Source organism: Calonectris borealis, chromosome 1 (assembly GCF_964195595.1).
Source record: "Calonectris borealis chromosome 1, bCalBor7.hap1.2, whole genome shotgun sequence".
Taxonomy (NCBI): Eukaryota; Metazoa; Chordata; class Aves; order Procellariiformes; family Procellariidae; genus Calonectris; species Calonectris borealis.
Genome location: NC_134312.1, coordinates 202,575,017 through 202,600,208, shown reverse-complemented (window position 1 = coordinate 202,600,208; position 25,192 = coordinate 202,575,017). Strand labels below are relative to the sequence as shown.

Below are 25,192 nucleotides of genomic sequence, written 5' to 3'. Positions count from 1 at the left end.
AGCTTCGTTAGATGAGAAATACTTTTGGAGGTTTTATTGGCCTTATGTTTAGTTACTGGTATTTTTGTTAACTCAACCAAAGCCTTACAACATGGGTTTGACAGTTGTGAGAGAAGAGAGTGTTAGCACAAGCCAGCTACATCTGAAGAATAAGTCCCTTTCAGATTCAACAAGACAATGGGAAGTGGCCAGGTTAGCTGCCCGTGTCTTAGAACAGTAAACTACAAACACCGCCCTCAAATTCACCACTTTTTCACAAGTCGGCTAAGCGGTTCAGATGGGTAAGTAGAGAATGCAGCAGAACACGGACAACGTGGTGTAACAGGAAACATACAACTTTTCTTACATTACATTTATACAAATTTACAATTTTGCAAATTAAATGGCTCTGTAATTATGCAAGTGCTTTTTTCAAAAATAAACATACACCAACTCAATGATATTTACACTTAGCAACCTGCTTCAGAAACAGCATGATTTTGCTATAAAGTGAAACTTCAGTGCACTGAAAGTGCAACTCGCCCTTTAGAATTAACTTCTCTTCCCATGCAAAACCTCAGCACACCACCACCTAGCTTTAGACAGTCACAGTTCAACTTCTTTTTTTTCATTCATCATAATGCAAAGACAACAAGAACTTGTCCACGTCCATTCCTGCTGGAAAAGAATTTGGTAGCTTCTTTTTCTGTAGGAGAGGAAAAGAACAGTTGTGTTAAATACTAAGAACCTGGGGATACTGAAGAGTCCGTAAGCATTCCTTTCTTCCTCATCCTTCCATCTACCTTGTAGACATACCTGCACAAAGCTCACCCAGAAACCAGACGTTGAAATGCATACACACTTGCACCTAACCCCCAGGTACAAACGGCACGGTTATGGGGAGGAGTAGCTGAGCGCTCAGCTTCAGCAGTAGCCCACCCGGACTTCAGACAGGCACAGCCTCTCGGCTCTTGTCACATACGTGGTAAGAGTAAGCGAGCATTTTTCAGTTGTAATATTTCAGGACTATGCTACAACTGAGTAGGGCGAATTATGAAGTTATACTGTGTCTCCTTTTTGATTATTTACATACATCACCTTTTCATGTCTCACACCTTTGCTATTTGCCATTAAATCCCCAAGTCAAAGGCACGGCGCTGTAGACTACAGAGACTGGGAATACACAAGATGTGGATTCCTAGTCCTGGTGGTAAACGAGGATGCAAGAATAGCTTGAATGCTAGAAAGGCCTAGTCTGAGTTTGGCCTAATTCCTACATTCCACCTAGGAACTTAGTCTAACTTAGAAGTTGGATTTAGAAACTCATTCATGTTTTCAGAGAAATAATTTTATTTTCATAGGTATGTGCAGAGTGTCAGTAGGAGTTACTTGTGTGTATCTAAAGACTATACTAAAGAAAACTGTTAGTTCAGAATAGGCTCGAGGCAAAGTTAGTAAAACTGACAAATATAAATAGGATGTCGGGGATTTGGACTAGCACCTCTGAACCATCCCATTGTAAATTATATATATATGTCTAGTATATATTTAGAATTTTAAATTAAAAAGTAAATGCCTGTACTTGCCTTTATTTTCTTCTTTTTTGATGGTGTTGGAGAGCTTTGAAGGTCTTTTCTATTTGCAGAACGAGAATTTCTCTCACCCTCATTCAAGTCCTCTAGTTTCCTTTTCTTTACTGTGCTCCTTAAAGATCTGAACTGTTGAGTATTGTCCTTCAGGGGGGTTGCAGTGCTAGTCCTTGCAATAGCTGCCCGTGACAGTATCATCAGCGTGTGAGCAGCCATACTGACACTATTTTCGCTACCTGTTTCACTAGCCGGGCTGCAGGCAGGCAAGTCTGGCGTAGCAGGGGGTACCATTATTCTAGGGGTCGTGCTATCCTCGTTGAAGCGCCGACAGGTCGGTGTGCGCACACTATCTGTAGTATCATCTGTATGCCTGTCCCCAACTCCAGACGGTGTACGGGGTACTGGCAATTCTCCGTTTTCAACTGCTTTACCTGTCGGGCTATGCCACTGAATGTCTTGCAACATTTCCACACATTGTTTAGTGAATGGACTTGACAGGCAAAGGCCTTGGCTGGAAACTTTAGCTGGTTCTCGCTTTGGCTCCTTCGAAGACAGAGAAACGGACACCGAAGATTTGCCATTCCCATTCGACAGTGACCCTTGCTTTTTGTTCAGCTCTTGCACCGAAGCAACCGTCTTCTCATTCCATAAGCTAACACTTTGTTGGCCATTGGAGAGTTTGGCAGTGTCCTGGTTCTTCTGTTTTTCATCGGTATCCCTTCGTAATTCATTTTCTTTATTTGCTGTAGTCTTGTGGAAGGGATCTAATGGAAGCCCTGCAGTTGCCACCTTTCGCTCGGGCTGTGGCTCCTTTGCAGATGTGCTTCTGTTGCTACCAACTTCTGGCTTACACAGAATTCTAGGCAACGTTTTATCTTTCTCTCTCTTTGCTACCTGTGCCTTAGCAGGGGATGATGCAGAGTCAACAGCAAATAAAGTATTTTCGTTTCTTTCTTTTTGGGATAAACTCTTAGTAGTCTGAATTTGGGTGTTTCCTCCTGGAGCGGGTAGGACGTTATCAAAGCAAAGCACTCTCCTGTGACTTTCACTTTGTCTTGAATTTGAGCTTGTACTCTCTACCGGTGCAACAGGTAAGTTCTCCTCTGCTTTCCTTCCTACTTCTGCAGCGATAAGCTTGTCCGAATTTCCAGTCCTGAAAATGAGATGAAAACACTTCAGCAACTTACGTGTTCTTACTAGGCAAGTTCATTTCAGCTGGCTGGAAGTCCCACCTGCCCCTCAAAACATCTGTTTAATGCTCTCTCCATTCTCTAAATGTAAGTATTTTATCAACACACAAAGACCAAGAGTAAGGCATGACAACTGCAGAAAGCTCAAAGAAGGCCAAAAAGGATGACAAAAAGCTTTGTACAGACTCTGTTTCATAAAACAATTAGGTAGGCTGGAGCTCTTCAGCCTGGAAAGAGAGATGACTGAGGGGAAATGCAACAGAGCTCTGGGGAAAAAAGCCAACAAAAAGGAAACTATTTGCTGTATCTTCCAGCGGAAGAACTAGGGGCATCAAGTAAAACTATTATCAGGTTCCAAACAAAACAAGGAGGTTTGGACACTGCATGTAATTAAGCCTGGGAACTTTTTTTACCCTGGGATATTTGTGGATGCTGGTGGTTTATTTGAGTTCAAAAAGAAACTGAGCACATTCATGACAACATAGTCCATCCCAGAATACTGGTTGTGGCTCTGGAAGTCCTTGGAGCTGAAACTGCGAAAAAGCTGCCAGAATATTCTGGGTAACACCATCATGCGCGTGCCTTGTACCCTCTCATAGGCATTTGCTGTAGGTGATGGGATACAGAGCAAGACAAAAAGCTTTCAGTGGGCATCTTGGACGAGAACATACAAACTCCCTAGGGCTTGGTCTCTACCTGACAACCAGCCACATCAGTGTGAAAAAGCCACCACTGCACTGTAGCAATGTCAAAAGAAAAATGCTTCTGCTCTGTCAGCTCATACCACTGTTACGTCCCTGCCCTCTTTCTGGCTTATGCTGCATTTCCAAGAGAAGCTTCTGCATATTCATCTGTGCTAGTAAGACCCTTCCCACACAGATAAGCCTCTATGGTTTGTGAGAGGAAAAGTCAAATTAACTTCGGGATGGTAAAGAAGGTACGGGTGGTAGCAGTTTGTTTTATTTCTGTGAAATTTGAGATGAGACAGAGGGTAGAGAGTAGAAAGGAGAAATTACATCTCTTTACAGAGAACATTTTGCTCTCTCTGCTATGCAAAACATACATCTGGAGATCAATTAAAATTAAGAGAAAGCTGAATTATCGAAGTGATATTATCCAAAATCTTACTTCTGTGGCTCTTTAAAAATCACTAATTTTTGCATGCATGTATACTGTATACCTTGGTATATGTTGTTTGTTGGTTTTGGTTGGTTTTTTTTTGTAAAATAAGTTGACTTTATTGTTCCTGTTTTCCTCCACTTTTCCAACATTTTAACTGAGTTCTGAATAGGTAGATTTTTTTTTTTTAAGTATGTTTTATTTTTAGAATAATGTTTTACCTCTAATATTTAAAGTGAACTTATCTCCTCCTACATTCTTTTGCTCATTCCAACATCCTTTTGTTTCTTAAGTTCATTAACGATAAGGAGAGTTACTACTGAAGCCTTGCTTTCTTCTCTCTCACTTGCCCAACAGAAAAGTAGTACCTATCCCAATCAGCAATTAAGTTATATTCATCAATATAAAGTTCGCATGCTGTTCTCGCCATCTTTCCTTTGACTTTTCACTTTATAAATAATGACCAAGCAGTGTTCTAATCTGCACAGCTGAAACACAGATGCAGAACCCAATCTAACAAGCTCTACTGGATTTGGGCCAGAGAGCGGTAAAGGCAGTGAGGCTATACTACAAAACTATGGGTACCACTCATCTGAAAAGAGAAAAAAAAACAATACCATTTTAGTCATTAAAATATTCCTGTAAATGTAACAGGCAGTTTCTCCTAGCTTGGACTCTGCTCAAACAATTTTTATTTGACAATTGAGACAGGAGAAAATAAACACAAAGCCATACAAAATTAACATAGGAATAGTAACAGCAAAATTCTAGCACAGGCAGCACCAGTATTAGCACACATTTGTATCAATACTCCTAGCAGACAGACAGGAGGCAATAAAGGGGGTACTGCTTATGCCATTGTTAAAAAAAGCTGCTCTCTTCTCCACCAATACTGTACGAAGAAATTCATGGCAGGAAAAAGAAAGCAAGTTTGAATACTTAGCAGTACTGACCTTTGTGTTCGAGAATTTGTATGGTTCAAAGGCTCAGCTACACTTGGTACCAGTTTTCCTGGAACAACAGATGAAATATTAATAAACTACAATATTCCAAGTACATCATCTCACAGTTAGTACAATGACATTTCACCTGATGGAGAATCAATAAAGAAAAACCCAGCAACAAAACTCTGCAATTCTTTGTAGTTTTAAAATTTACAGATTAATAGATTAGCAAAGGTCGCCAACTAAGTATAAACAAGAAGCTTGCTGTCTACACTTAGATAAATCTTACGTAGGCCTGGCAAGACAAAACCAACTATGCTGGACGTATAAATGCGCAGCAGGGATTTCCAAGTAGAAGGGAAATAACCACAGGGAACTCCCACTTATTCATCAGCAAATCAGAATGCAGACTAACTATACATCTTCATTTGCAACTTCATTCTGTTTTTATTTTTATGTGTAAGCCTACTCTTTTTAAAAGAGGTAGATAGGCTAAAGCACAAGTTGTCGTTATAACTCAATTTATTTTCTATTTTCAATTATTTTTCTTTACCCCCTCCCAACACTGAGAAATGAATGTAATTCCAGTCTTGTTTCAATTTACTATTTAAAGAAGCAAGGTCTCAATGAAATGAATATACAGAAGCATATACCTGAAATGACAAAGAGAAAACAGATAGCAGAGTGCATTTTTTTGTATAAATATGCAACACTTCCATTAAATATTTTCCTTAATAAACGTTTAGAGTTGCTGACTCTTCTAATAACTTCTTTGTTACCATGTGGCTTTGTTTCAGTGGCAGCAGTAAACTGTACTTACAACCAACGAGATGAAAAATAAACAGAAATATAAAGAAAAGTAAACTTTTCAAACTGCATTAGAGCCTTGAAACATTAAATTTTGGAAATAAGCCTGATCCCAAATCTGGAATTATTTTATATGCTGGGAGTTCTTTGTAAACTGAGCAAATACAGTTACTAACTGCAGGTGCAGGCCTCTCTCAAAGCCATCCCAGCAGTTACCTGGCAGAGGAGCATTGGTATTTATAAAACTTTATTACTCAGAACTGACATGTCTTCAGAACCCCCACTTTTCTTCTGCCCTTCTCAAGAATGCAAGGCAGGTACCTGTATTAGTCTTGTTTCTTGCTCCAGGAATCTTTTGTGATTTGGGAGGGATGGGAAGTTTTGGGACACTTCTGTTGCACACTGGATTAGCCACAGGCATATGTAGAACCTTGAAAGAACCAAAATATTCCATTGGAATTTAGCAAAAGACTCCTTATCACTTCAGCTTTAATTTTGAAAAGCTTTATTTGTGATGTGCTACCTGGCGGGCAGGTGCTGAGAACGTATTTCCATTTTGTCCTACTACTGAGAGAGGTATCATTCCCACCATTCCTTGCAAAACAGGTTGCACCGGAGATGCAATTATAATGGCAGAACCTAAAAAATACCAAGTGTTAAAATTGTACAGAAACTAAAAATACTTCAGTGAAAAGAAAAGCTTCAAGACAGGATTTCTCAAACCTGTGGCAAGAAAAGCTTGGCTTTTTAGAAAAACTTCAATGTCCTTACTATACATCACTACTAGAAAACCGGGTAAGTACCAGTGTTATTTTCAGTTTATATCAAATTTTTTAGCTAAAGTCTGTTTTCCTTTTTAAGAAATGGTTCAAAATTAAGCTTTAAGTATGACAAACCTATGTTAAGACTTGAACTTTGAATTAAAGTGATTTATAAAAACCAGTAAAAATAACATCAAATAGTTTGTTTTTACTAAGCAGAAAATGAGCTAGTATTTGCATCCTATTCTCTACAATTAGCAGGCTCAAAAGTCATTAGCAGAATTTTTTTTTTCTTCCAGTGCACCCATAACACCTTCCCCTTACAAGCAGACCACAAGCTGGGAAAGGCTAGCTTTGTCTGTATGTAGATATCCAATGTATATTCCTGGCTGGTAGGAGGTGTCAACCATAGTACACAAAGATTCTAGTTAATTAGTGGGTTTGAGATAAAGTATTTTAAAACAGTAAAATAAAGCACAATAAGATTAATTAGGAATATTTAAGCCAAAGTTTCCTATTGAACTATTTAAACCATTGTTAAAACAGTTGTTTTAAAACAATTATTCTAACAGGTTGTAGGAGTGTTTGGCTGCCAGACATATGGGAATTATAAAACAGGGAAACTATTATAGCACATTAATTGAAAAGTGGAAGAAAAATTTTGAAAGTGAAAGAAAAATTTATTCCACACAGTTCTTCAGTTATATGAGCACTACCAGGAAAAATATCAAATGCGGAAGAATGGGCAAACTTCTATTTCTCTCTCTATGAAAAAAAAATGAAGGTAACAGTTGCATAAAGAAATCCTAACGAGAGAAAAGGCCAGCACTCTAAGATCTTGCACATACTGTTGCACTGGCCTCTGACCACAACGAAATGACTACACACAGAAATTCAAGGATAACTGCAACAAGTTTTTAGTTTTGGAAAGAAATCTAAATGTGTTGATTACAGCTCGTTTATAGTTAGGTTTAACATTTTAAAAAGCACTTATATATTTTATTGCTGTAGTAATAAAAATGCTTATACCAGGAGAGATTTTATATTATGGAAACAAATAATGTTATACTTTTATATTTGTCTGAATGTACTTCTAGTGTAGAATAGGTTTTTGGAAAACGAAACGAAACAAAACAAGTAAGTACTACCTACATCTAGCCAGTTATCTGAACTAAATATGGATACCTATAACACATAGCATTCTATTTATAACAGGAATCTTACTAAAACAAAAACAAAAGAACTGCTTTATTTAGCTGAAAAAATGGAATCTCTTCTAGTGTAAGCCAAAATATGCTTCCTAAATTTATCACTGCTAAAATTATGTAATTTAAGCTTCTGAAATAGAGGCTATTTTTTTCAAAGCAGCCTGGTCAATGACTCTTCATAATTTTTATTTCATTTTTAGTAGCAATTAATATACTCAAAAAATACATAACTCCTGGCTAGTTTCAAGGGGCAGATAGAGCAGTGTTCAAAAATTCAGTTTACTTTTAATGCACTTAACAAAAAAAAAAAAAAAGCAGCTATATAAACAACACAGTTTCAGTCATTTTCTAGTAATGAGATTACCTTGTGGGAAATTCGGGGAGACAGTCTGGTTTGCTGCAAATGTATTGCTGGATCTAGGAGGAGTCCGTAAGTGTTGTACAGCTGGAGCTTGGGCCGCAAGCGGCATAGAATTGCCAGGCAATACAACTACATTTGATGGTGTTACAGCTGTGCCCAAGGTAGCTGGATCAGTCACACAGGTGGCTATATAAAGGTTGTTTGAATTCCCAAAAGCTGTGCTTGTTGCTGGCATCAACTGTATAAATCCCCCTTCCTTGGAAAGATTCGTTGTACCTGCAACTGAAAAACCAGTGCAGTCTTCATTCTGAGTGTTAACTGAGGTGACTACAGGATCCTTAGGTCTAAGCACAAGAAGATTCTGCTCTGCCAAAGCTGAATCCACATTTTTTTCTGTGTCTTCTGAAGACAGACATTTGGACAGGCCTGCAGTTTTGGTTGGGGATTTGGCTGGAGAAGACAATATTATAGTCGGCAAATTTTCTCCTGTGATGCTGGAAACAGCATTATTTAACTCCGTGTCTGACGAAATAAACGGATCATCACTGATGATGATCTTGAGGGACATTATATTCGAAGGATCAACATCCATTGGTTGACTACTAGAAGATACACCACTTACACTTTTGGCCTCGGTACCTGACTCATCTGTTGAGGATGCAGTTGCTGGGAGAGGAGACTGGCATATTTCAGATGTAGTAAGATTATTTTCAGTGGATACTACAGAAATTTCTGTACATGCATCATCACCAGAAGAGAAATATATATTATCAGCATCTACTTTTGTAGAAGACGAAGGTTCTTGCATTTCCCCTTGTGTTCCCTCTGAGTTTGACAGTCCTGAAGGGAGGTTAAAATCTTTCTTACAAGGCTTCTCAAGTGTATGCTGATCATTTGAATAAGGTTTGTTGGAAGTATCAACAACTTCAAGCTGCAACTCTGTTTTGTCAAGATCTGAAATTGTCACTGCAGTTCTTGCAGCACAGTCTGACGGCGTACTCTGCTCCTGATGGTTAGAGTGGTGGCTAGAGTTCTCCCGTAAAATACCAGGTAAGGCAGCTGTGTCATTTGTTACAGCCTGTTCTTTTCCTGCATCTGCCGATGGGGAAGAAATTGATGAATTGTTTTTTCTCAGCAGTACACTGTGGCCAGGGCTCCCATCAGAAGGGCTTTTAGTAAGGGTTTTTTCAGATAGTGATGTATCTGGTGATAAGTGACATTTACTTCCAGAATGTGTTTTGTTTTCACTGGCTGTAGTACCTTCTGCCAATGAAATCAAAGAAATCTGCGGACTATCAGAATGAACATATTCTAAATTAGGACTACTTTGAGCACTATGACTTAGTGGGCCTTTTTCAATTTCCATAGTTCTTTCACTTTCAGATACTAATGCAGGCAACTCTTTTTTATCGTAAGAATCTCCACAGTGTTCATTACATTCACTGCCAGAAGTCTGTCTCTTGTTAGGTTCAGTCAAACCAGGAACAGAGTCAAAAGAAATTTCCAGCTCTCCAATATGTTCAGGGGTAATGGTTTTAAGTACTTCAGTCTGCTTCCTTGGTCTACAATTTCCATGCAACTGTTCGTTAGTTGTATTTTTCTTAGCCATATCATCATCATTAAGGTTGGTCTTCAAGGCACATGATGCTTCTCCTAACTGAAAGCCTTTACAGGATAGTGATTCTCTAGAATTATCACCTGTAAAACAGAGAATAAATAAGTTCCATAATAATTAGAACACATGATCCTTTCACAGCGTTTTAGAAGCAACTTACCAGTTCAATGGAAAACTGTTTCACATGAAACTAAGTGGGAATAACACTATTCACCCTTACCTTCAAGCAAAGTGGAAAACATATGAAATGTGTGGTTAGATTACATGGATTAATTAGGCAATCTGGCAAACCAGTTTGTATGTAAATAGTAAATATATACATAATAAGAAAATGGCTTAAGCCACTAAATCAGATTTCCAGAAGCACAAAAAACATCTCAGGAGAAAGACACCCCAGCTCTATTTCTCATATACTTTCTCTAAATATCTGCTACTGACGGACTATTGTTAAGAACGGGCAGACAGACTAAACATACTTTTTGTGTATTAATTAACCAACACATTAGAGAATAGAGAGAAAAGATTAGTATGGTTAGATGTAAAAAACAGTTTTGCGGATATTCTGATACTTGATATACTTGATATACTGATCAAGTACAAGGACTACTGTTAAATTTAATAGACTGAAACTTTCTAACAGACTAGGTGTATCCATATGTTCATGCAATGTAAATGTCAAATTGGATATTATCACTGAAAACAGAAAGATTTTGAAACGTACAAATTGTCTGAAAATACTTTCATAGTGAAAAGTGAACAGACTAGAAGAGCTCTTAGAGTTAAAAAAAACTCAATAAAAACCAAAACCACCTACATCTACTAGTTTCTTGTGTTCCTAAAGAACTTTCAAGTGTTTCGAGGTTATCCTCATCCACCAGGATTGCATTTTCCACTCCACTCTGACCAGAAATACCAGCAGGTAAGTTCTTGTTTACCTTGCTCTTTCCTATTTTCAAAATAAAGCATGAAGAATGATTAAATATGTCATTTTACACACAAATGTGATTATTACATTTTAAATGATGCACGGACATTTCAAATTCAAGAAATGCCATCCTAAACTCAAATAACCATTTTTCTATATTCATTACAAATCCAGAAATAGCATAAAAACATCCTTATATTTTATGTGAGGATACCCCTGATCAGACAAACAGAAAAATTTTACAACAGAATAGAAAAACAAGTATGAACTATCATTCTTTAGACCAGAAGAATCTAAAATAACAGCAATAAAAAGATCACTGAGCCAGCACAAAACCAGAATTTCAGCCACAAGAAAATGCTGTACTTCATAGTCATGTATAAATGTATATAAAAATCTAATTCTGAATTGAGGGACACAGATGCCATACAGTCCATTTCTCTTGAAAAAGAGGCCAGCTGATGTACCTTTGCTTCTTCAAGCAATACTTAGGAAAACTCATCATTTATGATGCTTTATAGTAATGGTACAATTGAGAATAATATACCCTACCATAATCAAACAAGTCAAAAAGTGCCTGAAAAGCTGGATCTGATTCTGTCTGTTCTAGAATGTCCTGTATAGCCTCTTCTGACATGTGAATTTCACCCTGAGAAAAGACAAGACATACAGAACCGTTAGACAGTTACTTCAATAACTTAAAGAAAAACAGACAAGAATTGTTTTCTTTTCAGATTGTTTTTAGTTATATTACTTCTGCTCAGCACAGAAACATAAAGACTAATGCTGGAAACATTTCTGCCACAAATCTAACGTCTGTTAAAAAATATTAATTATTGAAATTAAGAAATAAAGTCCCCCAAAACCCAAACATCTTTGCCAGACGTTACACCCTGCACATGCATATTCTCCACATAATGACCAGCATTGTTTAAGAAGGACTAAATCTCGGGCTACACTGGAAGCTTATGCAGATGGTATGAATGCCATGAGCCTGCACTAGCCAAGCACTGGTAAAAAAATTCCCAAATTAAGCCTAATTTCTTGGTTTTGCATATATCTAGAAGACAATGCTAAGCAAAGGAAAGTTTTATTTCATTTACCCATTACATGTTCTATAACACAACTTCCAACTACTCTTCCGTGGAAGGCAGTTGGAAGGCACAGCTACACAGGACACTGCTCTAAGGTTCCTGTTTCAAGCTGACTTGTTCGATAGCAGCCCAGGAGGAAAATTAGCGGGGCTCAGTACGTATTCAAGTGTTCCAATACAAAGTTTCTCCTGACTTCCCGGAGATCCTCTAAGCACTCTACAAACTTTGATATGGTGGTTGTAAGGGTGGATATCCCATGTGATATGCTTAATTATTTTGTCTCACCTACTCTAACCAAACCAAGAAGGTGCTTTGATTTTGTTCTGCTCAGAAAAATGGAATAGAGCTTTTCAGCTCTGTATTTTGACAAAAATTGACCTAAAAATCACCAACTGACAGAAGAACAGCTTTTAAAAAACCGACACCTCTACTTCGTAAACAGGCAACTGCCTCTACCCTCCTGCCCTTTTCATGAGGGCTGTGAAGATTATAATTCCTTCATTAAGAGCCCTTTATAACTCTGTGATTGCCAGCTCAAGGATTGTAGGAGAATGAAGGGAGAAAACCAGAAGTTTAGTTTGTAGAAGTAGAATGTACATTTCCTCCAAAAGCAAGAAAATACTAAATTTGAAGAAAAAGCATCCTTATTTAGGCTCCAAAGAATTTCTCTTGCTATACTAGACAATCCATGTTTATCTTACAGCAAATCAGAAAATCAGATCAGACTAAACAAGTTTGGAGTCCACAAGATATTTTAAATTCCTTTTTCTTTCACAAGGCTATCAGTCAGATCCCCAGTAAGAAGCTGGTACCCAACTAGTGGTACCAAAGATGCAGTGACAAGCGGGCAGCTGGTGACTGTGGGACAGTGTACTTAGATCTCAGTCTGCAGGTAATGTTAACAGCTAACCACTGCCAGAAGCGGTCCTACTCCCTTGGCTTTTGACCCTGCTGCATGCTTATGCTGCCTTGTACAGGCACTGGGAATTAATTCAGAGTGCTAAACTGGCTCAAAATTAACCCCAGCAAAATACTGGTACCCTGTCAGTTCAGCTCCTTGAACCTGCCCACCACCACACAAGATGAGCGTTAATGTCTATGCAAGGGAAGGTGTGGAACTGCCCCTGGGCAGAAGCTAGCCCTTAGATAGGCTTAGCTGTATTGTAAAACAAACAAACAGAAAGAAAGAAGAGAAAGAGGAGAGCAATCTCAGATATCAGACAGAGGTTCAGCATAGTTCCCATAACTGATCATTCTCATGTGCCTGGTCTTCAAAAACTGTAAACAGGGCAATCCACACCTACCTGAAGTCCAAGGATTTCATCAATTGAAGTTTCCTGTTCTGTGGGACCACTGTCTGTCTGTTTAGGGGCCTGAGCGACATTGCCATCACTGGAACACATTAGTCATTAGTTCAGAACTCAAAAATAAATCAAATCAGTATGAAGTTTAGAGGTTCCTTTTATTACCTGCCCAGGATTTTGTTAATGTTCTCAGCAAGCTTCTCCTGAAGAGACTTGTTGCTCAGGATTTTTTCTCTGGCATTTTCAATAACCAGTTGCTGGAAAACAGAGTTTTAAAGGGGTCAGGTTTCTACTTCTATCATCACTAGAAAAGGAGTATGAATTTCCAAATTACTGGTAAAAAAAAAATCAATTCAACACAGAGAACACTCTTTATAACGGAGAGACAGCCAATCTGTGACTGCATGACATTGGTATGAAAATCATCCCAAAACATTCCTGTACTTCTACTCTCCTAAAGTACAGCAAGGCTTATTGTGCTTTCTGGTTTCCGTTCTCTAAAAAATCACTGTGTTCTGACAGCTTACAGGTATCTTAGCAAAGCCAATAAATCAAGGAAAAAAATCCTCTACATAGCCTCTACATCCTCACTAGTTTAGTACACAGAAGAGCTAGTTCAAATACAAAACAATAAATTTATCTTCTAAAGTTAACTTCTGTAATAGCCAAGACAAACAACATGTAAAACACTAGTTCTCCTTAGTCTGAATTTGTTTCTTAATTGTAAATACCTTCCATAAGTATATACTCACTGGGAAGTTACCATCTATGAATTCTTCAAGTGGCTCACTTTCTTTTTCTATTATTACTTCATCAGGGTCTTGAGAACTTCTAGTTGCTGAAAGAGGTCCAGATGTTGCAATGCTTTTCCTCTTCTGAGTTTCACTGAAACATTCCAGGAAATTCATGATGTATTTTGTGAAAACATAGCAAACAATAGACCTAATGGTCAGCAAATCAAGCGTTTCTCTTCCTTCTTAGCAAACAGAAGATCAACAGAAAATTACCTACATACTGGAAATACAATAAAAGCCAATACCTGTTTCATTATGTTGTATGCATATATTGTGTCTGACTTCATAGAAGTTACAAAAAAATATACAGACTGTGGGTAAACAGCACAACGGCAAATTGAATTCCATCCCCACTATTCAGTATTTTTTCCCCCTCCAGTACACATTACTTTAACTGGTGGTAAAGGTTCTAATTAACTGCCACTCAAGAAAAAGATTTGGGCATCACCACTGAAAATAAAGATCTCTCAAGGAGCAGCTGTGGTCAAACAAGCAAACAAATGTTAGGTTGCATAAGAATTTAGATGTGAATAGGAAATGTAATGCTTTTATACCAAATCATGGCGTAGGCTCTTCTGGAACCATCAATCAGCAGTGGCACTAAAATCACTTACATACAAACAAATCATGCAAGAATAGAGAGGACTTGGAAAACGTATAAATGAGTAAGGATCTGGAAAAATGATAAGCAAAACCACTAACTGGGATTTAGTCAGGGATAAAGACAACAAATAGAACAGAAAGACACCAGTCAACTCATTAAAAACAAAAGGACATCAGAATCAAAGAATAAAAAATGCAAAACTAGTATTAGAACAGTTTTTCACACCACTTTTAGGGCGAATATGAAAATTTTTGCTGACAAAATTTATTGAAGCCAATAGTTTTTTTAAGTTAAAAACAGACAAAATGCACATTTATATCAATATTGAGAATTTTCAAAATTGATAAGGATATTTTGGAAGGAACACTAAATCTCAGGCTCCAAGATTATTTGCCTATGTCTAATACTGGAATAATGTAAAGGCCGGCTATATGCAATAAAGAAGAACAAGTAGCCTCCTATCAGTCTTATGTTAAGTTCTTTGACTTTCCTTTCCTTTGTGAAACATCACACACTGGCCACTCTCAGTGGATCTTAAATGTGAAACACTTCACCATCTAAGAAAATTTACAGTAGAGGTTAGAACACCGCATGATCTCTAAACGATTTTAAAAAAAAAAAAAACAAAAAAAATGTGCTTACCTTTTTCGTCTTCCTGGAGAAAGCATGTTTGAATGAAGCTTTCGTTCTTGTGATGCTGGAACTTGAATGTGTATGAAATCTCCTGCTTTATAAAGGAAAAAAAAAGATAATGATGCCAGTACCTTTTCCAGTGACATTGTAAAAGCACTACAGAAATCTACACATTACTACTCATGTTCGAATGAATTCCTGGGAATTCCTACAAAATAATTTGGTACTATCATGAAAATGAGAACCATTCCTTTTAAATATGTCTTGACAAAAACATCCACTTGATGTGGATCATCCCTCTCTGCTAGAACAACTGTTCTGGGTGAGGGTGAGAACACAGGATAGAATAATGACAAATTAATGCACTTCTGATCTCTGAACTCACATAAGCAAGCAAGTATGCAAGAGCCGTTTCTCTTTTGGGCACTCCTTTTATTCTAATCACCTGAAGCAGTTTGGAGAGCTAGGGGAACAAAGCATGAATTTTCTGAAACTTTTTTGGTGGAAGATGATTAGCAGTGATTTTAGAAAACTTGTGTCTATATCCATAGATTTTTCACAGAAAAAAAGGTTTAAAAAAGTGTACAACTTACTGCTGATCTTGTTTTCTTGGGTTTGTGACTGGTGCACAAACAACGTATTCAGTCTTGCCTGTGACATGCTTTGATTTATTGTTGGCCTGTGAATAACTTGAGGGGATACAATAGAAGAGGAATTCTGTGGCCCTGACTGATGGGCTACTGACAACAATCCTGAGTTTGCAGGAGCTGATTGCTGAAGCATTCTCTGTCTTTTCATTTCTACAATTCCACTTCTTGTACGTGCTGGAGATAATAAAGACAAGATGAAAATATACGATAACGGAATTTAAAGAGAGTATTGATTTTACAAGACCTAATTAAGGATGCTCCATTGAAACTTTTTTGTGCTTCAACAACTAATACATGAAACTCAAAAAGTAAGCAACACCCATCTTTGTCTTCTGTGTTACAGGTTTGAGCTAAAATAATTCAAGAAGTACAGCCAACTTACATAGACATTATAATCATGCTTGTATCACCGCTTAAATATTTACAGGACTAAATCATACCAAAATGATACTTCATTACATAATATACCACTCATATAATTGACCTTAACCGAAATAGCTAAACCAATATAAGTTTGCATTTATTTATTAGACTAAATCTGGCAAATTTAAACAACAGAACACCACCCGATCCAGTGAATCTCAGATCCAAGAACAATCACTACCTACATTTCACATTCTCTTTTCTCACACAGGTAACTCAGTAGAAGTACTACAGAGAGAAAAAATTATTTTTAAGTAAAATAACTTTTCTTTTTTGAGAGTTCATTTGGCAACTTTTGTAATGAAAGAAACAATTCTACATAGAACAGGTCTCTTTTCATATTTTGCTTAGATATATGCATAAAAAAATTATTATTTCAAGATCGTAATACATTTTTATATTCATAGAATCATAGAATAGTTTGGGTTGGAAGGGACCTTTGAAAGTCATCGAGTCCAACCCCTCTGCAATAAGCAGGGACATCTTCAACTGATCAACTTGCTCAGAGCCCCCTCCAGCCTGACCTTGAATGTTTCCAGGGATGGGGCATCTACCACCTCTCTGGGCAACCTGTGCCAGTGTTTCACCACCCTCATCCTAAAAAATTTCTTCCTTATATCTAGTCTGAATCTACCCTCTTTTAGTTTAAAACCATTCCCCCTTGTCCTGTCGCAACAGGCCCTGCTAAAAAGTTTGCCGCCATCTTTCTTATAAGCCCCCTTTAAGTACTGATAGGCCGCAATAAGGTCGCCCCAGAGCTTTCTCTTCTCCAGGCTGAACAACCCCAACTCTCTCAGCCTTTCCTCATAGGAGACGCACTCCATCCTCGTGATCATTTTTGTGGCCCTCCTCTGGACCCGCTCCAACAGGTCCTTGTCCTTCTTGTTTTTCCCCTTCTACAGAAATGAAACTGCATCATAATTAGACTGGTTATGTTTTCAGTCCCTCTATGAACCACACATTAAGTCAACAGCTTCAGGATTGAAGCAGCAGTTTTTATACCTTTTAACCGTGTAAACCTCTAAAAAGTTTTCAGCAGAGAAAAAAATGCTATATAGAGAATTTAAGCCCCTTGCAAAAAGCTCAGCTTTTCTTATGTTCCTTTCTTGATCGTTACAGTAACCCACAGACTGCACTGAAGACAACAGACATGCTGAAAAAAACACTGCAGAAGAGACCTGACACCATTTTAAGAGTAAGGATGTGATACTCATTGCTACAGCATTCCCCCATTTTTTGCCAAAATGTTGTCATAACATAAAGCCTATTGATCCCATGGAATTGGCTCAGTTACTTACTCCTTTGATTAGCAGAAAATCCTGTGGAATTCTGCATGCTCCTAAAAAATAAAGCAGGTGACATAAATGAAAGGAGCACAATGGAAACACTCAGCTACACAGTGAGATGGTATCTATCATACGGTTAATGTCAGTCTGGTCCCAACCACACATTACTTCTACTGATTGTTATTTTTATTCTTTCAAACAATGGTCACAGATCCTTCAAATGAAGCTTACTGTTATATTTTTGATCAAGTAACCACAATAGTATCGGATTCTAAATGAGTCACGGTATATTTTTTTATTATAGGAAGGCCACATACTCACACTAATGCCTTCCTTATCTGCTAGTCCTGCCTTAAAATCTTGAAATGTCTACTCAACTATCAACTCTCACATACCTATCTTTTTCACCATCTCTCAGAGGCAACAGAAAGCAAAACCATTCTCATACAATGACAAGGGGAGTTGATCAATATAGGGACTCATTCTTAAGAGTGAAATTTTACTTTCTTGATTTCAAAACTATATTACCTGATCTGAGAAAGTGTATAGTCTAATTTTTTCCACAGAGATGACATCATTGCTGGAACTTCATTTGTTGTTTCTAAAATAAACCATAAAAAAAACCCCAAACCATTTTAGATGCCTAAAACAGATACATGTTGAGAAAAAGTAAAATCACAAGCAAAATAATTATTATGGGGTGTTTCAGACATCATCTAACTTTAGGTGTCTAGCTGCCTTCTTAATATTCTGTTAATTAGAGAGCCCTACCTTCTCATTTAAGAACTTTGATCGATATAAACACACACTCATCATGGATAGAGTTCTCAGTTTTAGAAGCCTACAGAAAACTGAGCCAAAGACATTCATGGTAACAACTCTCAATGGAATCTGCACATGGTGTTGACTCCAGGGCAAACGCATGCTAACCTAACCTAATTCACTTCTGGAAATGGTATTCATATTTCCAAGTCACTTGCGTGCTTTTGAAAATCGTAACTTGACAGACAGGCCTTTAAAAGTAATGGTTTATTTTAAGATGTCACCCAAACAGGTAAAAAAAATTGGTATTTTTGAAGCACAGAACATTAAAGTATAAATGGAAAAATGTAAACAGATCAATTTATAAAGTTTTTCAAGGTGCCAAGTACAAAGTATTTTGAAGAAAGTATGTTTGTGTCTTAGTGACCATTTCTATGAAACCTAGTATGAAAGGAAAAAAAACATTCAGAAATGTTCCAAACACGGTATGTCTTAAATTGCAAGCCTTAGAACCAAGCACCACTAAAATCTGATCATACAACATGTATCAAAAAATTGTAAAACATTCAGAAGCTCAACAACTGCTTTTAAAAACAGGAAATGCTCTAACTCTCTGTTGAGAGAGTTATGTCTCTAATATTCATACAAAATATTAAGTTATTCTGAAATTATTTTAATCAGTTTCAAAAACAAGACAAGAAACATTTCACACCATAGGACTCTTCCTGGTTATTTCATAGAATCATAGAATATCTCAAGTTGGAAGGGATGCTTAAGGATAACCGAGTCCAACTCCCCGCTCCTCGCAGGACTACCTAAAACTAAACCATGACTAAAGGTGTCGTCCAGATGCTCCTTGAACTCTGTCAGGCTTGGTGCCGTGACCACTTCCCCGGGGAGCCTGTTCCAGTGACCGACCACCCTCTCTCAGTGAAGAATCTTTTCCTAATGTCCAATTTGAACTTCCCCTGACGCAGCTTCATTCCATTTCCACGTGTCCTGTCACTGGTCACCAGAGAGAGGAGATCAGCACCTCCCCCTCCTATTGAGAGTGTAATTTTACAAGCATAAACCCATATATTTTGCACACTTTACTATATCTTTGTGCTTTATCACATTAGAAGTTCTGCTCAAATTTGAAGTGAAAATATATGCTGGCAAATCCAACCTAAGATAATCCATTAACTTTGCTCACAAGATGCTGATCTAATTGGCTGTTGTCTGCACAACGTGGAAACCTTCAACTTCCAGCATTGATGGGGGATTGCTCTAAGTCCATATATAGGTGGAGATATTACCTCTTCCTCAAGGAGTTCACAACAAATAAGTAAGAATAATAAAATAAAATCTCATTCTGAAGGCTTACCTTTTGTTTTCATGGCTACGTATTCATTAAGAATAGTTGTCAAGTTTTTTCCACACAGGGACTGGAAAAAAAATACTGATCTTAGACCTTCACTAATAACTTATACTTCATCTGCTGTATCATGTTAGATTTAAGCAGTTCTTTAGAAGATTACACCATGCTGACCCTCAACACAAGGAACTGTAATTTATGCTGCTGGTGCTGAGTTGTCTCAAACTAAGTGAGAGCAATCTATAGAACAAAATGCCATATAAACACAAAATCTGAAGTGCTTGATCTCATTGCACAACACTGGTATAGCAGTTAGAGCTACATGACCTCCACTCACCTTTGTTATTATGGAATAAAAACACAAAAATAAGATGATGAACAGCTGTAACAGAGTAATGAGTATGTATCATCCTGGAATGCAACATGCGTTAAGATGCAAACATGAAGAGAACTTCTGTCTAAAGTAAAATTCTTAACAGTCACACAGAATTAACTTTCATATCATATTTACTTGTTCTGTTATTTTAGGTGAAACAAAGAGAATTAAGGTTTTAAGGTTACCACTATCATTTGTTGTACCTTCTTGTCTTGTTTGCTAGTGGGAAGTCTACAGGGTATGACAAATACAGCCCTTTATCGCAAGTATTTTGAGCTGCAATGAGAATTTTTTCTTAGACACTATCATATCACTCTTCTATGAAAAACAGGAAAAATGTTTCTACTGAGGAAAGGAAGATAATTAAAAGCTTTAGGAATCTGGATAATCTATTTACCTTTGGTTTTTCTAATTTTTGCTGGCCATAGCTTGGTTCTCAATTCCCTACCCCCAAAGTACTAAACACTTGTAAATGAATTAAGTTCAATGGTCTGTTTTGAATAGGTGCATCAAGACCTCGGATCTCAGAAAAGATTTCCACAAATTTTGAATACTGTGGACAAAATCTCTGACCACATAATTAACTGATATATTAGAAGAATGAAACGGAAAACAGGAAGAAGATGCACATATAAACATTAAAAGGTTGATACATAGCAATATCTAAACCCCGTAATTTGCACACTATATTAAAAATCCCTTTTTGTATATGTTAAAAAGGCAAAGTATCTAATTACCCTGTAGCTATATGCACTTATCTACATATGTAGCTACACACTGTATTTATGCACTCCCAAAGTTCCACATTTCACCTGGGACAATGCAGATGATAGTGATCAAAGAGGAAGCTGAACTGAAACACAGTTTTTGTCAACAAAATTTGGTAGCCTTAGATAAAGCTGAGGTACCTTACCTAAATATTTAATATGTACTTGAAATGGAACATCACCGGCTGCCGTGTCTAGGATAGGAAAGCAATCTCCAATAAATTACAAGAGCAGCCCTGAAATCAATAAAACCCTTGCGACACCCTTCCATAAATCCTCAAAGCTGTAAAACAGACTAAACGTAATATGCTGAAATCAATTTGCATGTTTTACGCTTAAATGTTTCTTTGTGAAATTAAATACTAGAAACCAAATAACTGCTAATACCACAGGATGCAAAAAAAACCCCAAAACCAGAGGGAACGATCTAACTAAACATTTTAAACAGCATTTGAGAAGTAATTGTTACACTGAGAAATCTCAATTTTTTTTTCCACAGATGTAAGACAACTTCACTTTCTGCTTTGCAAATACAAACTCACCAGCAAGCAGGCTGGAATAAACCCATCCTCTGTACAGTGCTCTGCATATTCTTTCAAATCTGAGCTTTCCAAAATAAATTCACGGCACGTAGCTAGAAGTTTTTCCTGTTGTAAATACCCTGCAACAAATCAGATGGAAAATTTTGCTATTTCATTCATTACTTCTGCCTGATAGGTATCAAAGTATTAACATCACCAGCTGCATACAGTGTTGAAATAATCAGGTAAAGATTTGTATGTTATACAAGGAAAGTGAAGTTATTTTGAGGAACATATATCTTGCAAAATATTTCTTTAATAGTTACAACCAGAAAAAGCACAAAATATTATTGATATTACACTGTATTTAAAAACTATTCAAGATTGGAAGTGAGACAATATGCACAATTTGTGACTGATCTTCAGTACAGACAGTACTGTACAGACCAGAAAATAAAAGTTCTTGGCTCAGGAGGCTGACAGACTAACTCTCACATGGGCTGAACAACCCAGTTTAATAATTAAATGGAATTCTACAATACTTTGTTAATAAAATGCATTGCTATGTAACAATAACTCTCCACGCATCCTCCTGTTTCAAAACAGGTAAAACTTGTGCAGCTGTTACAGCAGTGTATAAGATTTGTTTTAAAAATTGGCATTGTACAAAAATTAATAACAGAAAAAGTTTTTTTCCCCCACTTACTGTAATTTTCATATTGAATAGATGTACTAGCTGCAACTTGTGCCCTGTACACACCCCAAGACTCAGTAGTTACCTTAACAGGAAATCCACTGAAAAAGTTTACTTTTCCAAAATTCCATTCCTCAGCAAATATGTTCTGCTTTAATCAAACTTTTTAAGCCCTGCTTTAATCTTCAAATACTCTAAACATTAAAAGATAGAAAAAGACCAATCTGAATGAAGGATTCTAGAACAAAGAACCACAAAAGAAAACGTCTCTTCTTTCTTGCTTGTAGCAGAACTGAACATGCAATGTTTTAAAGAAAGGATAAAATATGTACCTAATTATACAATGCAGTGTATATATACATTAGCATATCTATTTCAATGGACCCCCAAAATGGTCCACCTCAGTTCAGGAATGCCTATAGAAAAATGCAGCCTTTAAGTTTGCATGAAGACAAATATCTTTCAGCAGATCTGAGTATAGCTGGAAAAAAAGAGATCATATTTCAGACACATAAGCCCTTGTTCAGGTCTTCAACAAAAAAGCAAACTTTAAAGATAAACACGGTTTGGGAATAACCACCATGAGTTTAATCACGATGTATGAGCTGGCCTGTCTGACAGAAAACATCCGTGGTACCTGTGGAAAGGAAAAGGCTGTCCTACTTAAATTTTCAAATACATTTTGCTAGAAAACTCTGAAGCCACAAATTGCTGGAAGCTGACAGTGTATTTTGGGGAAACACAATTATATGCCAGTCTTACTCCTATCCACTATACCATCCACTGTTGGCCAGGATGGAGGATGATTATTAGGCTAGGTGGAGCTTTGATCTGTGCTGGTAAGGCTGTTCTTACAATCAAACTCGTCTGGACATTTATGTAAAAAGTTGCAATTTTTCTTTGTTGAATCTACTACTACAGTATTGCAAGGGATGACCAAATGCTTACACACAGGCACATTTGGCACATACACCAACTTCCTGGAAAATAAGGCATTCCAAAGTTTAAAAATGCCTGAATTAAGATCCTTCTGTGCAACTGAACTGAACTGCTTGTGCACACACTGTATAATGATGTAACAGTACACAATCTTGAACGTTGCCAAAACCAAATTAAAGGCACAGAAGGTACAGTACCTTCTGAACTAGGAACGATTCAATATTTTGTTCTATCTTAAGAAATGGAAAGACACAGGTCTAACTCAGTACACGTTCACTCCTACATTAATTAGAAAAAGATAAATTTTCTTATGTATCTTTCTATGGGTGAGCTCATCTTACCATTTTAGTTTTGTTTCTTAAACCAATATTCATCAACCTTCACAGCACCAGAAAGATTGGGGGGGCGGGGAAAGATAAAAAAAAAGAGATGGAAAAAGAGCTGGACTGGGAAGCCTGTTTATCCACTCAAATTCCTCATGGAAGAGGAATCCCTATTAGAAGACAGAAATAGCTACAAGGAATATCCTGTTCTACAACCTTAGGTTGCTCAGAAGTTTTCTAGACATGATGCATGCACCACGCCACAATAGACACACGATAGGATGGATCATCCTTAGTACACATGACGTTGCCAAGATTGTATACTACGTCTGCAAGTCTCTGGTAAGCACGTGAGATAAGCTTTCCACCCAGAAACTTGTAACTGTCCTGGCTCCGGCTGGGACAGAGTTAACTTTCTTCCCAGTAGCTTGGGGGGGGTGCTGTGTTTTGGGTTTGGTGTGAAAGGAGCGTTGATGGCCCATTGATGCTTTGGCTGTTGCTGGGTGGTGCTTGCACCGGGGAGGGGGAGCACAGCCGGGGTGGTGGACCCAGCTGGTCAATGGGGTGTTCTATACCATGTGACATCATGCTCAGTATAAAAACCAGGGGTGTGGGGGGATGCCCGTTCGTGACACGCAGTCGGTAAGCAGTTGCATTGTGCATCACCTGCTTTGTATATTCTGTTATTGTTGTTGTTCTCATTGTTATTATTATTGTTCTACTTTGTTTTGTCTCAATTATTAAACTGTTTTTATCTCAACCCGGGAGTTTCCCTACTTGTGCCCTCCCGATTCTCTCCCCCATCCCACTGGAGTGGGGGGTGAGCGAGCGGCTGCGTGGGGTTTATTTGCTGGCTGGGGTTAAACCACGACAGTCACTTAACCAATTTTGTATAGAAAAGTACAGTGAGAGAGCTCTCTTGCATGATTTTAAATCTTTTACAATGCATGGAGTTTCTAAAAATCCTCTATTACTTCACAATAATAAAAACATTGCATCTCTTACTAGTCTTGTTTCTCAAGACAGTAGCAAGAAACATTTCAGGTAATATTTAAAAATAAGTTGTGCTGGAGGAACACTGAAGAAAAGATTCAGCCTTAATGGCTTTGGATTCAAAATAATTGTGGAGAACTGAAAACTGAATCTCACAATGCAAGCTGCCAGGAAATCTTGGCAACCTGTGCCAACAGGTGCTTACGTGTGGGACTTAAATACGTGGGTCATATTTTTGATTACCATCCATTTGTTCTTATCTTTAGCAGTATCCAAAGCGTAAAGTCATTTTAAAAATTCACTGTCTGCTGCCAATATCCTGAACACACTTACTCTCCATTTTCCACAGACACTGAGCAAACCCGAACTCTCAATGCAGCCTCACAAGTGACAGAAACAGGGAAGCAAAGAAAACCCAGCTGAACCTTCACCTAGCCTTCTCTGGTATTTTGACCCTTGTATTCCTCCTGTAATCGGATACTTTATTAATCCTCATTCACCAGGCATCTGTCTGCAGGTGGACACCAGAGACCACCACATTTTCTTGAACCCGTGAAGAACCCGAGTTCAAGACACGACCGGGGAGCAGCACAGCCCGGCTCGCACGGCCTGGCGAGCTCCCCTGCGCCCGCGGCGGCTCCAGAGGCCCGAACGTCCCTCAAGATCGAGCTGCGTTTGTTTCCCGCTAGAGACCGGGTCGAAGGGGGCGGGGGGACAGCCCGGAGACCGCCGGGCCCGAGGCTGCGCCTCGGCGGCAGAGGCAGTGACAACCCCAGCCCGGGGGGGGTCGACCGCGACGCGGTCGAGGGTCAAGGGCGCAGCCGCTTCATCCTCCTGCCGCGCCGAGGGCGCTGCCGGTGGCTGACAAACCCCAGCAGAGCCCCGCTGGGGATCCGCCGCCTCGCCCGCCGCCCCCCGCCCCGGGAGTCCCCGCCGCGCCTCAGGGGCGAGCGGCGACCCCACCCCGCCCTCGCTCGCTCGCTCACTCACTCACCCAGCACCAGCCGGGCCACGTCGGACGGCAGCAGCATGGCCCGAGGCGGCGAGGGGAACGGGGGGAGGAGGGGGGGAGGCAGCGGGACACAGCTCCCAGAGGCGCAGCGCGGCCGCCCCGCCACTGAGGGGAAAGCGCGGAAACTCCGCCAGCCAGCGCCGCGCCCGGCCCCTTCCGCCG

The 25,192-nt window shown here is 38.6% G+C and overlaps 1 protein-coding gene across 4 annotated transcripts; it reads right to left on the bottom strand.

The window, feature by feature from the left end:
• Nucleotides 1–319: 319 nt before the first annotated feature.
• Nucleotides 320–25,183, bottom strand: NPAT (nuclear protein, coactivator of histone transcription). 4 transcript variants are annotated; one of them, XM_075140035.1, is made up of 18 exons: nucleotides 25,013–25,183; nucleotides 21,091–21,209; nucleotides 19,415–19,475; nucleotides 17,815–17,887; nucleotides 17,299–17,339; nucleotides 15,521–15,751; nucleotides 14,937–15,021; nucleotides 13,649–13,781; nucleotides 13,062–13,153; nucleotides 12,897–12,984; nucleotides 11,051–11,147; nucleotides 10,388–10,519; nucleotides 7,962–9,656; nucleotides 6,152–6,267; nucleotides 5,950–6,058; nucleotides 4,831–4,888; nucleotides 1,566–2,721; nucleotides 320–685 (listed from the first exon to the last, which is right to left on the bottom strand). In XM_075140035.1, exons 1-18 carry the CDS (start codon nucleotides 25,047–25,049, stop codon nucleotides 608–610), a joined length of 4,401 nt encoding a protein of 1,466 aa, XP_074996136.1. In that variant the 5' UTR covers nucleotides 25,050–25,183; the 3' UTR covers nucleotides 320–607. The 4 variants fall into 4 exon arrangements, with proteins under 4 accessions (XP_074996136.1, XP_074996138.1, XP_074996139.1 ...); XM_075140037.1 differs by having other exon boundaries at nucleotides 14,937–15,018; nucleotides 25,013–25,164; XM_075140038.1 differs by lacking the exons at nucleotides 21,091–21,209; nucleotides 25,013–25,183 and adding an exon at nucleotides 20,695–20,742.
• Between the last annotated feature and the right edge of the window lie 9 nt (nucleotides 25,184–25,192).

Coding starts and splice junctions, on each gene's coding strand:
- NPAT (XM_075140035.1), bottom strand. CDS start 25,049: ATGCTGCTGCCGTCCGACGTGGCCCGGCTGGTGCTGG. Junction 13,154..13,648: donor TCATAGATGGTAACTTCCCA/GTGAGTATATAC, acceptor TCTGTTTTCCAG/CAACTGGTTATTGAAAATGC. Junction 2,722..4,830: donor ACAAATTCTCGAACACAAAG/GTCAGTACTGCT, acceptor TCTCATTTTCAG/GACTGGAAATTCGGACAAGC.